Source organism: Lipotes vexillifer, unplaced genomic scaffold (assembly GCF_000442215.2).
Source record: "Lipotes vexillifer unplaced genomic scaffold, Lipotes_vexillifer_v1.1 scaffold131, whole genome shotgun sequence".
Classification (NCBI taxonomy): domain Eukaryota; kingdom Metazoa; phylum Chordata; class Mammalia; order Artiodactyla; family Lipotidae; genus Lipotes; species Lipotes vexillifer.
In genome coordinates, this window is record NW_006782866.1 from 3,027,964 (window position 1) to 3,044,484 (window position 16,521).

Consider the following 16,521-nt stretch of genomic DNA (forward strand, 5'->3'; position numbering starts at 1 on the left):
GAAAGAGATGTGCTGTCTGGAAGCCAGTCGCCTCAGCCCACCAAGGTGAGATAATTAAGACAACTAGGGTTTTTATGGGGGCTGTATTATTCCAGAAACCACAAACATAAATCTCAACTCTGGCAGGGTTGGGTAGGGGTAGAGGCCCAGTTATGTATGCAATCTGAGACTGAGACTGTAAGTGCTTCTTAAACAGACTATCAGCTGTTGTTCCGTATCCCTCCCTCAGAGCCTTCTAATTCCCGGGTGGGCTTTCCTCCGGGTTTCTCTGTTGGCTTGGGTTTTAATTCTCTCCAGTCTGGAAAATCAGTTACCACTCATCCATCTGCTTTGCTGCTTCCAAAATGTTGCTATTGTCTCCTTGTCCATTTTTCTCTGTTGTTGGTTTCTACTAAAGAAAATGTCTGGACTGTCATTTTCATGGTGTTTTAGGAGGAAACAGGCAAATGTGGCTTCTTAATATGCCATGTTTTCTGTTACTTCCTTTTCCTCCCTTCTCTAAAATGCAATTATCCTATTTTCAGATTTCTACTTTTGTAGAGCTGTGAGTTGTAGAGATGTGTGAGTTCTTAAAACTTATAATTTGGTCCATGGTGGAACGGGTTAATGAATCACAAAAGATGTACCTAGACCTGATCCTGACAAATGGACATGACCTAGATATCGGGGACCCAGTGCTGTCTGCAGGAGGTGGATAAGACTCCTGGGAAAGGCAAGTATACATTTGCAGTCGTACTGCTGCACTGTCTGAGGAGGAAAGCTTGGAAGTGGGAACGTGCATGGGAAGGGGTATGTGTGTGTGCACGTACACACTTGTGCACACATCTGTGCGCTTGGTAGCAAAGCAGTGCTCTGCCAACAAATTCTGTTATTTTTCTTTCCCAGGATCTCTCCTGTTCTTGACAGTAGAACCTTTTGGGGAGATGCTCCTCCCTCTATTCTCATGATACAGAGTCTAATGAGTGTGGTTTATCACACATACACAAGGATGGGCAGTAATGCCATCCAGGACAATAAGAATCCTTTCTTAGAGTTTTCTAATCCTAGAGAGGAAAAGCACAACCTCTTGAGTGACAAGGCTGTAGATGTGAGTGAAGCCATTGGCATCTTGAGAGGTGGCTGTTCTGTAGGAGAAGGGAATGAAGACAGCACACTGAGAGAAGCCGAGAGATGGAGAAGCCACAGGTGGACATCCTGGTGGCAGTCAGCTGCTTTGTGATCTATGGACACTTCTGCCCTTCCCTTCTGCTTTTGCCTTTGTCTTGTGGGTTTGTGCCTTTTATTTTCTTCTTTTTTAAAAATTTTTTATTGTGGTAAGAACACACACAATCTACTCTCTTAAAAAAATTTTAGGTGTATGTTAGAGTATTTTTAAGTATAAGCACAAGGTTGTACACCAGATCTTTGGAACCTTTTCATCGTGCTTAACTGGGTTTGTACTTTTAAAAGTTAGATTTTAATACCTGAAGTTAAAAGAGTTAAAACTACTATACCAATCAAATGCACCAAGCCAAAAGTTTCATACTGGAGGTTTTTGTTGCTGCCAACCTTATATGAAATGCCCACAGAATTGTAAACATTTGTACCTGTATAAATAATTAAAGCCAAAGCTTTAGAAGACATTAAAAACATTAGCATCATTTTTCATATTGGTCTGAATATAAGGTATGGCTTAAATAGTACAATAGTACAGAGCATAACAACATAATCACACTCTGAACCCTGGGGAAGAGGGACAGAAGCAAGCCTTGGAGGAAGTCGGATAGTGGAGGGGCATTTTAAGTCTCTGTTTTAAAGTTTTGAAAGTTTGTTTGTTTTTATGTGTACTGTTCTGATTCTTTAACAGAAAGCAAATTTCCAGAAACTACTTAGTCTAAGACAAAGATGAAATTTCTTTTCTACTGCAGAAATGTCAATAAAAATATTACAGAGGCAAATCCCTAGAGTAGAAGCTTTCAGGAACATAATTTACAGTTTCTCACATGATTGCCAGCATCTTTGCCATTTATAAGGTTTTCTTCTGTACAAAGTAACCATTACATTTGAGATCATCTTTTATTTGGACTAATCAAGTACTGTTTTCCACCAATGGGGTTATCACTATTTTTTAAAAAAATATTTATTTATTTATTTATTTATTTGACTGCACCAGGTCTTAGTTGTGGCAGGTGGGCTCCTTAGTTGCAGCTTGCTGGCTCCTTAGCTGCGGCACGTGGGCTCCTTAGTTGCAGCAGGGGGGCTTCCTTAGTTGTGGCTCCAGGGTTCCTTAGTTGCAGCTTGCCAGCTCCTTAGCTGCAGCACGTGGGCTCCTTAGTTGCGGCAGGTGGGCTCCCTTAGTTGCGGCTCCAGGGCTCCTTAGCTGCGGCTTGCCAGCTCTTAGTTGTGGCAGGTGGGCTCCTTTGTTGCAGCTCACTGGTTCCTTAGTTGTGGCACATGGGCTCCTTAGTTATAGCATGTGAACTCTTAGTTGTGGCATGCATGTGGGATCTAGTTCCCTGACCAGGGATTGAACCTGGGCCCCCTGCATTGGGAGCATGGAGTCTTATCCACTGTGCCACCAGGTAAGTCCTGGGTTATCACTAGTTTTAAATGCACAGCTTATCAAAGTTAGAAACTGGAGCTCTTAACTTTTACCTGCATTTTTATTACTGTGCATGTTCTTGTCTGATTCAGTGATTTATATCTTATGCTGAGTTCTAAAGAAAACCTCTTATTTCTGGAGAGTAGCTTTGTGCCCCTTGAGAATTCTCTGCCCCAGCAGAGGAAGGATCTATGACTGGGATGACCTGCTGGGTTCCTGGCTTTCATCAGACTCTGGAGACAAAGGTCTGACGACATTCAGAGGAGAAAATAAAAACTGATGAGTCCTCGAGGAAGTAAATAGGATACTACCTGAAATTTATACCATTTAGAGACTGGGGCCATGAAGAGCCAAGTCTATGAACTACACAGTTCATGTCCATATGTTCTATCATAATCTCATCCTGAAAGTAAATGAAATCTCCAAAATTTCTAAGGACAATATTGTTAGGACAGGGGCATCACGTTCCCATGTAGCCTCTCCTCCAGCAACTACTCTTCTTGATAAGTTACAGAGCTCCGCCTTTGTTTCGGTCTCCTAAGGGCTTTGGCTACTCTTGGTCCGCTGGTCAGCCCGTGGAGAGTCTGTGACAACCACCTCTAGCATTGACTGAGCCTACCTAGAAAGAGATGCTAGCTGAAATGCTGACTTTAAAATAAAATCTTAACCCAGGCTATACTATATTATCTGAAACAACTTTCAGAAATGGTAGATATTTTGTGACTGACAATTACAGCTGGCCACTGACTACTGAGCTGGGGCTTCATACAGCAACATCAAGCCTAAAGGTTAGTAGTCCTTCTAGAGAGGAGCTGTGATGACTACTGCTCCCAAGTCCCTTCTTTCAGTCTTCTCAAGCAGTAAAACATCATCCAGAAATATGCACTCCCTCCAACAGCCTCTAGGAGCTACATTCAGCTGTGGTCACTGAATGCGTGGTGCCCTTGTTTTTGTTTTTGTTTTTTTGCGGTACACGGACCTCTCACTGTTGTGGCCTCTCCCATTGCAGAGCACAGGCTCCGGACGCGCAGGCTCAGCGGCCATGGCTCACGGGCCCAGCCGCTCCGCGGCATGTGGGATCTTCCCGGACTGGGGCACGAACCCGTGTCCCCTGCATCAGCAGGCGGACTCTCAACCACTGCGCCACCAGGGAAGCCTGCATGGTGCCCTTGATCACCATGCACTTAGGGCCCTCAGGGACTCAGGTGACTCAAAGTGACAAAAGTAGTAAATGAAGAGAACTCAGGTGAAGTGAAACCCTAACACATGGCATTGCTAAAACTAACATAAAACCTACAAGCTGACTTCTTTCAATAATCTACCTTGTCTTCCTAGTTTTGAAACAGAAACATTCCTGAGTTGATATTTAGATTCGAGGTCTGGGTCTGAATGCTATGGGTGTTTAACATAAAAAGTTAAGGCCAGCAAGGGTGGTTGTAAAATCTAGGCAGGTGGGAGAGGTTTAATTGCTTTGTACTCTTTCATAAGCCTCTGTTCTTCCTTCAGAGGGCATTAGCCATAAATTATTCTCTCTTCCCCACCTGTTCTCTCGTTACAGTTTACTTCCTAAATAATGACAACAGTATGTTACATTCTCACATAAACCCCACAACACAGATACTATTATTCTCCTCATTCTACAGATAAACCAGCAAAGATAAGAATCTTGTTCAAGGTCAGGTGATAGCCAGGATTCAAATGCACTCTGGCTCAGAAGTCTGTGCTCAGTACAGACGGTGCTCATACCACTCAATTCTGCCCAAAAGAAGAGGCTCGGCTACTGTCCTGCTAGTAGTGTCCCAACAAGGCTGCAGACAAGTACTCTCACCTGGTCAGGGTCTTGGGTCTCCACGTGGATAACACTGTATTATCAAGCCACTCTCATTTGTTAAGTCCCTAAATCCTCTATTCCAGGGTGGAGGATTCCTGTAGTTTACTCCTTCGCTTCTAAGGCTATTTCCCAAATCTGCTTGATGATAAGAATCGCCTGGAATACTTGTTAAAAGTGTAGCTTCCCAGGATCTCAGGATCCACTGGGTCTGATGTGATCTCAGAAATGGGTATGTTTGGCAAGTGACCCGGGTGATTCTTCTCATCACTCAAGCTCGGGAAACATTGCCCTAGGAGTTTTACGCAATGGAACAAACATAGTTGATCTTAAGTATTATATATTATATATATTAAGTCAAAGTATTATTAAGTAAATAACATTGCTATAGCTAAATTGATCCAAAGCAATCGGTACAGATGGTTTTCTTCAGGTTTTGCAGTACAAAGTGCTTTTCTTCAGGAAGGACTTGGGAAGTGGGTTGGAATGTCTTCATTCTTTTTTGTTTTGTTTTTTTTTTTGAGTGATGACTCAAAAAAAATTCTTAGAAAGAATTCTTTACTGGTTGTGCCTTGAGGGACTTTCTGCATTGCTCTGGTGAGGGAACAGCTTAAATCAGACAGAAAGCAAACCATTTCACACAGATCTTTTAAGTCCTGCCTAAGAGAATTCTGTAGGAGAGTAAACCAAGTAAAGAGGAGAAAGGAGGAGACTGTTCTAGTGCCTTGAAAGACCCTAAGGAAACTCCCTGTATAACTAAGAGAGGCACTCGGGCTTCTCAGCTTAAATGTTTATGAATTCGATGTAGAATGACTTAGAATATAAGGAATTAGCTCAATTTACAGAGTCAAATCAGGAAGCAGAAATGATCTTTGATGCTTCAAGAACTCTAAGGCAAAACTGTTGAAATTCGTGCTCATCAAAATATTGTTTGATGTTAAAAAAAAGAGCTCAAACATGCCTAATCTGCTTTGACACTATGTTCACTGCTTGTCACAAATGGAGAGCTTCCACCTCAGGCACCACTCCAAAGCAGCCTCCTTCAGTTGCTATATTTATAAGTTAGTAGGGAAAAAAAGGAAGATAAAAAGTCGAAAATAATATAAAAAGACAGTCAAAGGAGGGGAGGAAAGCCAGTCCTTTCTGCCCTGTGGAATGCTCTGCTTCCCAGGCCAGAGGCCAGTACCCAACTGTGAGCGGCAACTGCCGCACAAGCATCACGTACCTCTTGGTGGGAGTGGGCGCCCCAGAGGACATGTGGCTCACCACGGTGTCATTCACATTCGTCAGAGGGCGAGGAGGACTGAAAAGAAAAGACATTGACATTATATTAATAATTACCAGTGAGGCTAGGGGAAACAAATGAAAAAGTGATAAGGGCAAAGGACCAACTATCATTTCCTGATAAGCACAGTGGGACCCATAGGGAGTGGGGGTAGAAATTGATACTTTCAGCCTAAGTAAACTCAACAAGAAGGTCCTCTCGCACAAAGCCAAAGGACCCCAGAGCCATGTGCTACCCGGACAGGAGTAACGAACTGTACCCACACGGCTACAGGGATATAACTCCAGTGGCTCTTGTTTTACAGTTTTAGCACACAAGAATCTGCATTCTGCATTTCAGTTGTTTACAGGATCGCTAGGTGTGTGGCATCTGTGGTGTGTTACAAAGGTCACAACAGCAACATGCATGTTTTTCCTGAGATTTGGTTAGAGCTCACTGTCTTCCCTCAGATTTAGTTTGTATACTTTTTACCGAAACAATTAAATTGTTAAATACTAAGTTCTTTTATTAATCCTTTACTAGAATCTTAACAATGAGTTCATACCTGTACTCTGATTAGAAGGTTTTCTTTCATAAACTAATCCAAATTTAAATTTGAAGTAAGCATTTTTGATAACTTGTCTTAGGCGGCTGGTTTTCTGGACTCAAGGTCTCTTTCATCCTCTTGTGAGAGTCTTGAATGAACAACTCCAAAATTATCAAAAAGAATCTGTGATTCTGCCTTTCAGCCATTCTTCAGCCCCTCTCCTTCCCCACCAGGTTCAGTTACAAAGGGCTTCTGTCTTGCACTTGGAACCACATGACTATTGCTAAATGCTCCTCCTGGGAAATCTCTCACTTCCTCTCCTGAACTGAAAGAAGTACTTTTCAGAGAAATTTGTCCATCAGGAGCAGAAAAGTGAAACAGAAAAGTCCTTCTCTCATATTTAAGTGTTTGGGAACTACCTCCTGGCTCCTCCTTATCTCTACGAGCTGAGTTAACTATGAAATTGTTTTTTAGAGGTTATACTCCGCAAGTCCTGGTGAACATTAAGGGGCCAGAACCTTTATTGTTTCTGCAGGTTTCATAGTCCATTCAAACACAGGCTCAAGGGAAAATTTCCAGGTAGATCCAATGTACTCAGAGAAAAGTTTAAGAGGGATGGATGGATGGATCGACCTCTACATCTATCTATCTCTACCCTCCTTTTTAAAAAAACCAACTTCACTTCTGGGTAGGGAAATATTTTTAATGATTTCTCATTTAATGGAGAGGATCAAAGATGGGAAGTAATCTGCATGTCTCTTGATTTTTAAGCCACAGCAGTATGCTTATTGTCACACATTCCTCCCTTTGTGTGACAAAGTAAGACATTCAGAATTGAAATATGCCTTTCTAGGCTAGAATTCAATTCCATGTTATTTATCTCACTACCTACTTTCCAGGCAGCTATCCAATTTTGCCTGCAAACTTTCAAGCCTAAAGGTAGTGCTGTGCTGAGATATAATCAATTAATCAACTGTTTTAGGTTGATTAATAACAGAAGTAAACACAAACTAGCTTCATTTTAGCCCTAAATTTATATTTTTGCCTCTGATTCTTTTAAATCCATTGTCCAAAGGGAACAAGGAGACAATGCCTATGAAAGAAACAAATGCAGCATAGTAACTTTTCATACGGAAGGCACCAGAAACATTCTGGTCCTGCAAACACAATGGCCTTTGCTTCTTTAATATACTATTATTAGCAACCCATTTCCAAAACAAGATAAGGACATGTTCATGTTGATTTCAGAACTTATGTAGTTACCCAGTATATTTCAATATTGAAGATACTACTGCATTCAATTTCCTTTCTGACATTCTCCGAGGAAAAATGACAATCGGAAAAAAAAGTTTTTTAATCCCCTAAGCGTGGATCCATGTGATAAAATCCCATGATTTGTAGCATTTTGTTTGGTCTGATGCCACAGAAGTCTTTAATAATTATCTCTATCTCTTGGTAGACATCATGATCAATTATTATCTTACAGCACACATATCAAAGCCTCTTCTCTAATACTCAAAACCAGACAGTGATGATTACATTGTAAGTTGTAAACTAATCATAACTGCGCCCAAATTTCATACCATTTCTGAACTCCTAATGTTTTGTTAGGGAAATAGGTATGTGTTTATAGTCCAAGATGAAAGAGGCCTGAAAATTTAAAGGGTGTCTTTCCTGCAGAATCTACCACTAGGCCCACAATTCACTGTGAAAGCCAACAGCTTAGATGTGGTCTTAGGAGATGTAATACACCAAAAATGACTTCTGGCTTAAGAAAAAAAAAGACTGCTTCTAGGTGTGAAGCAGACATTAATGGTTCCAGTTACAGAAACTTACAAAGCAGTAGAATTGACACAACTCACCACATCAGTTTTGTTGATCTTTAACATTCAAAACCTGCTGAATACCTTGAACATGTTACCAGACGTTCTATATCTTCCATTGGTGAAGATCTCAGCAAGGTATTTTTAGACACTAATGAGTCGCATGATACCCAAGTGATCACCAACCATCACTTGGTACAGAGATTTGAGAGGTTCCTTTTGTTAATAAGACAGGCCAATTTTTTGGATGAGGAGATAGAAACAGATGAATGATCTAGATAGAAGGTAATTTGCTAGTTAGAAAAGGTGGGTATAAAAAGAAGACTTAGAATTTGTTCTTTTTTTTAAATATTTTTTTTAGAATCTGCTAATTTTTTTTTCTTTCGTATTTTTGGCGGTGCCGTGAGGCTTGTGGGATCTTAGCTCCCTGACCAGGGATTGAACCTGAGCCATTGGCAGTGAAAAGTGCCAAGTCCTAACCACTGGACCGCCAGGGAATTCCCAAGAGAATTTGTTAATTCTTAATCAAAAGGAAAGAGGCATGCCTCCTGGGTGCCTACTCATACAAGATAAGTAGGACTATCTTTATCTTAATAACCTAACTATATGTATGTAAACAAATCATCACAATTCAAAGTAGTGAGAGCAGCAACACAAGTACACACAAAGTGTTGTGGAGTCACAGATGAAGAGCTGTTACTCCTGCCTGGAAGAACAAGGGGTATAGTCAGGTGTAAGTCACATTGAGGAGAGAGTTTTTCAGATATAGAAAAAAGTTAAGGGCAACTTAGAAGAAATGGTATGGAAAAAGGCACAAAAATCCAAAAGTACATGGCATATTTGGGTGTAACTTATTTGGCTAGACTCAAAGGCCTTGGGAGGGGAGCAGTTGAAAATGCATCTGGAAAGGGAGCTGAGGGCCCGGATGTGAACGACACCTGTTCTATCACAAGCAAAGAGGTTTGGACTTTATACCGTAGGCAGTGGGGGAAGCATTAGAACTTTTTAGGCCAAAGGATGATGTGACTATAACAGGCTTTTGAAATGATAACTCCAGAAGCTTGTAAAATATTGGTTTTAATCCAGGTGTGCATTGGAATCATCTGGGAAGTTTTTCATATAATGAGATATCCAAGCTCTACCCTCAATTTAGTGAATCTGAATCTCTAGGGGCAAGAGGATTCTTTTTAATGTACATCCCCATTTAAAACTCATTTATGTGGAGAGGTTTGGAAGGAGGAGGGAATGGAAGCTGGGACTTCAATGAAGAGGTTATGGCAATTGTCCAGATCAGTGATTATGAGGGTGGACAGTGGTAGTTAAGATGGGGAACAGACAAAAGGGAAAGCACTGTGCAGGTAATATGGATAAGATGTGGTGACAGATTAAGTACACACGGTTAGTGAATAAAGAATAACTGAGATTTTTACCTCAACTACTGGGTAGATAGTGATATATCCAAAGTAGGGAACACAAGAGTAGGAAACAGGATTTGGTGTTGGACTGGTGGGAGTAGAAAGAATGAGTAGGAAGGTAAGGGTGAACGATTTCAATTGTGAAGTCACTGGATCTGAAGTGGCATTGGTAAGCACAGGTAAATGATATCTTACCTGCTTCCAAGTAGTTGGAAATAAGAGAATGGAACCCAGGTGAGATGTCAACTTTGAAAATATTTGAGTGTCATCATTTAAATTGTAGCTGTTCATTTGAATACTTTGATCATTATAAAGATGGATTTTAATTTACTTTTTTTAGGTGGAGCAGGATAAGTTTGGGAAAATATCCAGTAATAGGGTGGCTTAGATAATAGGTATAGAGCTTCTGGTTACTAGTTAAGACAAAACTCCTATTAGAGGGCAGAGTCAAGATGGCAGTGTGGGAAGACACCGAGTTAGAGTCTCCCCACAACTAGGGCACCTGCCGGCTGCTGGTGGAAAACCCTGACACCCAAGGAGACTGGAGGAACCCCCAGGTGAACCAGTAGGACTTTGGGGAACTGAGTAGGGAGGAGAAGCAGTGGTCAAACAGGATCGGCACCCCTGAGCCAGGGAGATCAGAAGAGGCAGGTGGGAGGGGCCCTCCGGGAGAAGCGGAGGGCAATCACCCGGCCCACTGGGCCTGGGGGGGCCTGCTGAGCTCCCAGTCCAGTCCCCTGCCCTCTGAGACCAGGGTTGGGGGGCACACCTGGGGCCCTTCTGTTCCTTGAGCCTAAGCCCTACCCCCCATAGCCCCTAGGGCCTTTTCCAGCCCTGTGGGTTCTAAGCATAGGCCCCACCTACCCAAACCTCACCCTTGCTCAGGCCCCGCCCTCCACAGCCAAGGCCTTTTCCCCGTTTTTTGTTTTCTCTTTTCTCTCCTCTTCTTCTTTACTATTACGGTACCGTTGTACCTTCCGGTTGTTGATTCATCTATAGTTTTATTTTTATTTCTAACATATGTTAGTTTCCTAGTCTAATTTTATTTTTTACTTTGTTATTGTTCTTTTTCCTTTTTTTGCCACCCCATGTGGCTTGCGGGATCTTGGTTCACGAGCCGGGGGTCGGGCCAAAGCTCCTGCAGTGGGAGCTCGGTGTCAGAACCACTGGACTAACAGAGAACCTCAGACTGCAGGTAATATTCACCAGAGTGAGGTCTCATGGATGTCCTCATTTCAGCACCAAGACCCAACTCTACCCAACAGCCTACAAACTCCAGTGTTGGAAGCCTCAGGCCAAACAACCAGTAAGACAGGCACACAATCCCACTCATAAAGGAAAAAAAAAGAGAGAGAGAGACGGCAAAAAAATATGTCACATATGAAGGAGCAGGGTAAAAACCTACAAGACCAAATAAATGAAGAGGAAATAGGCAATCCACCTGAAAAAGAATTCAGAGTAATGATAGTAAAGATGATCCAGAATCTTGGAAATACAATGGAGGCACGGATTGAGAAAATACAAGAAATGTTTAACAAAGATCTAGAAGAACTAAAGAACAAACAAACAGAGATGAACAACAAAATAACTGAAATGAAAAATACACTAGAAGGAATCAATAACAGAAAAACTGCGGCAGAAGAACGAATAAGTGAGCTGGAAGACAAAACGGTGGAAATAACTGCCAAGGAGCAGAATAAAGAAAAAAGAATGAAAAGAATTGAAGACAATCTTAGAGACCTATGGGACAACACTAAATGCACAAACATTCGAATTACAGGAGTCCCAGAAGAAGACGAGAAAAGGAAAGGGTCTGAGAAAAACATTTGAAGAGATTATGGTGGAAAACTTCCCTAACATGGGAAAGGAAATAGTCACCCAAGTCCAGGAAGCACAGCGAGTCCCATACAGGATAAACCCTAGGAAAAACACACCAAGACACATATTAATCAAACTAACAAAAATTAAATTCAAAGAAAACATATTAAAATCAGCAAGGGAAAAACAAAAACATATAAAGGAATCCCCATAAGGTTATCAGCTGATTTTTCAGCAGAAACTCTGCAGGCCAGAAGGGAGTGGCAGGATATACTTAAAGTGATGAAAGAGAAAAGCCTATACAACCAAGATTTCTCTACCCAGCAAGGATCTCATTCAGATTCAATGGAGAAATCAAAAGCTTTTCAGACAAGCAAAACTAAGAGAATTCAACACCACCAAACCAGCTTTACACCAAATGCTAAAGAAACTTCTCTAGGTGGGAAACACAAGAGAAGAAAAAACCCACAAAAACAAACCCAAAACAATTAAGAAAATGATAATAGGAACATGCATGTCCATAATAACCTTGAATGTAAATGGATTAAATGCCCCAACCAAAGACACAGACTGGCTGAATGGATACAAAAACAAGACCCATATATTTGCTGTCTACAAGAGACCCACTTCAGACTTTGCTACATATACAGACTGAAGGTGAAGGGATGGAAAAAGATATTCCATGCAAATGGAAATCAAAAGAAAGCTGGAGTAGCTATTCTCATATCCGATAAAATAGACTTTAAAATAAAGACTATCACAAGAGACAAAGAAGGCCACTCCATAATGATCAAGCGATCAATCCAAGAAGAAGATATAACAATTATAAATGTTTATGCACCCAACACAGGAGCACCTCAATACACAAGGCAAATGCTAACAACCATGAAAGGAGAAATTGACAGTAACACAATAATAGTAGGGGACTTTAACATGCCACTTACACCAATGGACAGATCATCCAAACAGAAAATAAATAAGGAAACACAAGCTTTAAATGACACAATAGACCAGATAGATTTAATTGATATTTATAGAACATTCCACCCAAAAGTGGTAGAATACACTTTCTTCTCAAGTGCACATGGAACATTTTCCAAGACAGATCACATCTTGGGTCACAAACCAAGCCTCGGAAAATTTAAGAAAATTGAAATCGCATCAAGTGTCTTTTCTGACCACAACGCTATGAGGTTGGAAATCAATTATAGGAAAAAAAAAATGTAAAATACACGGAGGCTAAACAGTGTGCTACTGAATAAACAAGAGATCACTGAAGAAATCAAAGAAGAAATTTTAAAAATACATAGAAACAAATGACAACGGAAACACGACAACCCAAAACCTATGAGATGCAGCAAAAGCAGTTCTAAGAGGGAAGTCCATAGCAAGTCAATCTCACCTCAAGAAACTAGAAAAATCTCAAATAAACAATCTACCCCATACACTTAAAACAACTGGAGAAAGAAGAACAAGGAAAATCCAAAGTCAGTAAAAGGAAAGAAATCATAAAAATCAGAGCAGAAATAAATAAAATAGAAATGAAGAAAACAATAGCAAAGATCAGTAAAACTAAAAGCTGGTTCTTTGAGAAGATAAACAAAACAAAACTGATAAACCCTTAGACTCATCAAGAAAAAAAGGGAGAGGATGCAAATCAATAAAATTAGAAATGAAAAAGGAGGAATCACAACTGACACTGCAGAAGTACAAAGGATTATAAGGGACTACTAAAAACAAGTATATGCCAATAAAATGGAAGACCATGAAGAAATGGACAAATTCTTGGCAAGGTACAATTTTCCAAGACTGAACCAGGAAGAATTAGAAAACATAAACAGACCTAACACAAGTAATGAAATTGAAATAGTAATTAAAAATCTTCCAACAAACAAAAGTCCAGGACCAGATGGATTGACAGGCGAATTCTATCAAACATTTAGAGAAAAGCTAACACTGACCCTTCTCAAACTCTTCCAAAAAACTGCAGAGGGAGAAACACACCCATATTCATTCTATGAAGCCACCATCACCCTGATACCAAAACCAGAAAAAGATATCATAAAAAAAGAAAATTATAGACCAATATCACTGATGAACATAGGTGCAAAAATCCTGAACAAAATACTAGCAAACAGAATCCAACAACATGATAAAAGGATCATACACCATGATCAAGTGGGATTTATCTCAGGGATGCAAGGATTCTTCAATATACGCAAATCAATTAATGTGATGCACCATATTAACAAATTAAGGAATAAAAACTATATGATCCTCTCAATAGATGCAGAAAAAGCTTTTGGCAAAATTCAACACCCATTTATGATAAATCTCTACAGAAAATGGGCATAGAAGGAACCCACCTCAACATAATAAAGGCCATATATGACAAACCCACAGTGAGCATCATACTCAATGGTGAAAAACTGAAAGCATTTCCACTAAGATCAGGAACAAGACAAGGATGTCCACTCTCACCACTCTTATGCAACATAAGTTTGGAAGTCCTAGCCACGGCAATCAGAGAACAAAAAGAAATAAAAGGAATACAAATTGGAAAAGAAGTACAACTGTCACTGTTTGCAGATGACATGATAGCTATACATAGAAAATCCTAAATATGTCACCAGAAAACTACTAGAACTAATCAATGAATTTGGTAAGGTTGCAGGATACAAAATTAATGCACAGAAATCTCTGGCACTCCTATACACCAATAATGAAAAATCAGAAAGAGGAATTAAGGAAACAATCCCATTTACCATCGCAACAACAACAAAAATACCTGGGAATAAACCTAGGTTAAATAAGGAGGTGAAAGACTTGCACTCAGAAAAGTATAAAACACTGATGAAAGAAATTAAAGATGACATAAATAGGTGGAGAAATATACTATGTTCTTGGATTGGAAGAATCAACATTGTGAAAATGACTGTATTACCCAAAGCAATCTACAGATTCTATGCAATCCCTATCAAACTACCAATGGCATCCTTCCCAGAATTAGAACAAAAAATTTCACAATTCGTATGGAAACACAAAAGACCCCGAACAGCCAAAGCAATCTTGAGAAAGAAAAAATGGAGTTGGAGGAATCAGGCTCCCTGATTTCAACTTATACCACAAAGCTATAGTAATAAAGACAGTATGGTACTGGCACAAAAGCAGAAATACATATCAATGGTACAGGAGAGAATGCCCAGAGATAAACCCTTGCACATATGGTCACCTAATTTACAACAAGGGAGGCAAGAACATTCAATAGAGAGAGGACAGCCTCTTTAATAAGTGGTGCTCGGAAAACTGGACAGCTACATGTAAAAGAATGAAGTTAGAACAATCCCTAACACCATACACAAAAATAAAGTCAAAATGGATTAGAGACCTAAATGTAAGACCAGACACTATAAGACTCTTAGAGGAAAACGTAGGAAGAACACTCTTTGACATATACCACAGTAAGGTCTTTTTTGACCCATCTCCTAGAGTAATGGAAATAAAAATAAACAAATGGGGCTTAATTAAACTTAAAAGCTTTTGTACAGTGAAGGAAACCATAAACAAGACAAAAAGACAACCTCAGAATGGGAGAAAATATTTGCAAATTAAACAACAGACCAAGGATTAATCTCCAAAATATACAAATAGCTCATGGAGCTCAATGTCAAAAAAAACAAACAATCCAATTAAAAAATGGGCGGAAGACCTAAATAGACATTTCACCAAGGAAGACATACAGATGGCCAAGAGGCACATGAAAAGATGCTCAACATCACTAATTATTAGAGAAATGCAAATCAAAACTGCAGTGAGGTATCACCTCACACCAGTCAGAATGGCTATTATCAAAAAATCTAGAAACAATAAATGCTGGAAAGGGTGTGGTGAAAAGGGAACCCTCGGGCTTCCCTGGTGGCGCAGTGGTTGAGAGTCCGCCTGCCGAGGCAGGGGACACGGGTTCGTGCCCCAGTCCGGGAAGATCCCACATGCCGTGGAGCAGCTGGGCCCGTGAGCCATGGCCGCTGAGCCTGCGCATCCGGAGCCTGTGCTCCACAACGGGAGAGGCCACAACAGTGAGAGGCCCGCGTACCACATTAAAAAAAAAAAAAAAAAAAAAGGGAACCCTCCTGCACTATTGGTGGGAATGTAAATTGATACAACCACTATGGAAAACAGTTTGGAGCCTCCCTAAAAAACTAAAAATAGAACTATCATATGACCCAGCAATCCCACTACTGGGCATATACCGAGAAAACCAAAATTCAAAATGAGTCATGTACCACAATGTTCATTGCAGCACTATTTACAATAGCCAGGACATGGAAGCAACCTAAGTGTCCACTGACCGATGAATGGATAAAGAAGATGTGGCACATGTATACAATGGAACATTACTCAGCCATAAAAGAAATGAAACTGAGTTATTTGTAGTAAGGTGGATGGACCTAGAGTCTGTCATACAGAGTGAAGTAAGTCAGAAAGAGAAAAACAAATAGCGTATTCTAACACATATATATGCAATCAAAAAAAAGATGGTACTGATGAACCTAGAGGCAGGGCAGGAATAAAGATGTAGACAAAGAGAACAGACTTGAGGGCACGGTGTGGGGAGGGGGAAGTTGGGGCGAAGTGAGAGTAGCATTGACATATATACACTACCAAGTGTAAAATAGTTGGCCGGTGGGAAGCAGCTGCATAGCACAGGGAGGTCAGCTCAGTGCTTGGCAGTGACCTAGAGGGGTGGGATAGGGAGGATGGGAGGGAGGCTCAAGAGGGAGGGGATATGAGGACATGTGTATGCATATGGCTGATTCACTTTGGTGTACAACAGAAACTACCACAGTATTGTGAAGCAATTATACTCCAATAAAGATCTATTAAAAAAAAAAACTATTAGAAAGTAAAAATTTAGCAAGTCATTTTCGCATTACTTTTCTTATGACCAGACCACTCCAATTCATTCTGGTGGATGCTCTGGAATGTAGACTAACTTGAAATTAGAATTACTACAGAATCTCTTTTAAGGTTATTAAAGATAGGAAGAGATGAAGAATAACTGATCATGCCTTTAAAACCTTTCAGGACAGATTATATATAATTGTGTATTTCTTTCTTTCATTTATCAAATATTTGTTGTGTCTCTACAAAGTGGTAGGTACTGTGCCAGCTGCTGGGGATAAAAAGTAAAAGGATGAAAACTGGAGTTTTATGAAAAATAAAAATTCAGAAAAAAATTATAATA

General features: G+C 40.3%; 1 protein-coding gene across 2 annotated transcripts in view; it reads right to left on the bottom strand.

The window, feature by feature from the left end:
- The window catches only part of DTNB (dystrobrevin beta), a 262,633-nt gene that overhangs the window by 71,110 nt on the left and 175,002 nt on the right, over window positions 1-16,521 (bottom strand). For both annotated transcript variants that reach the window (XM_007455514.1, XM_007455515.1), the window contains one exon: window positions 5,635-5,712. In XM_007455514.1, coding sequence (XP_007455576.1) covers window positions 5,635-5,712 — 78 coding nt within the window. The remainder of the gene's footprint in view (window positions 1-5,634; window positions 5,713-16,521) is intronic.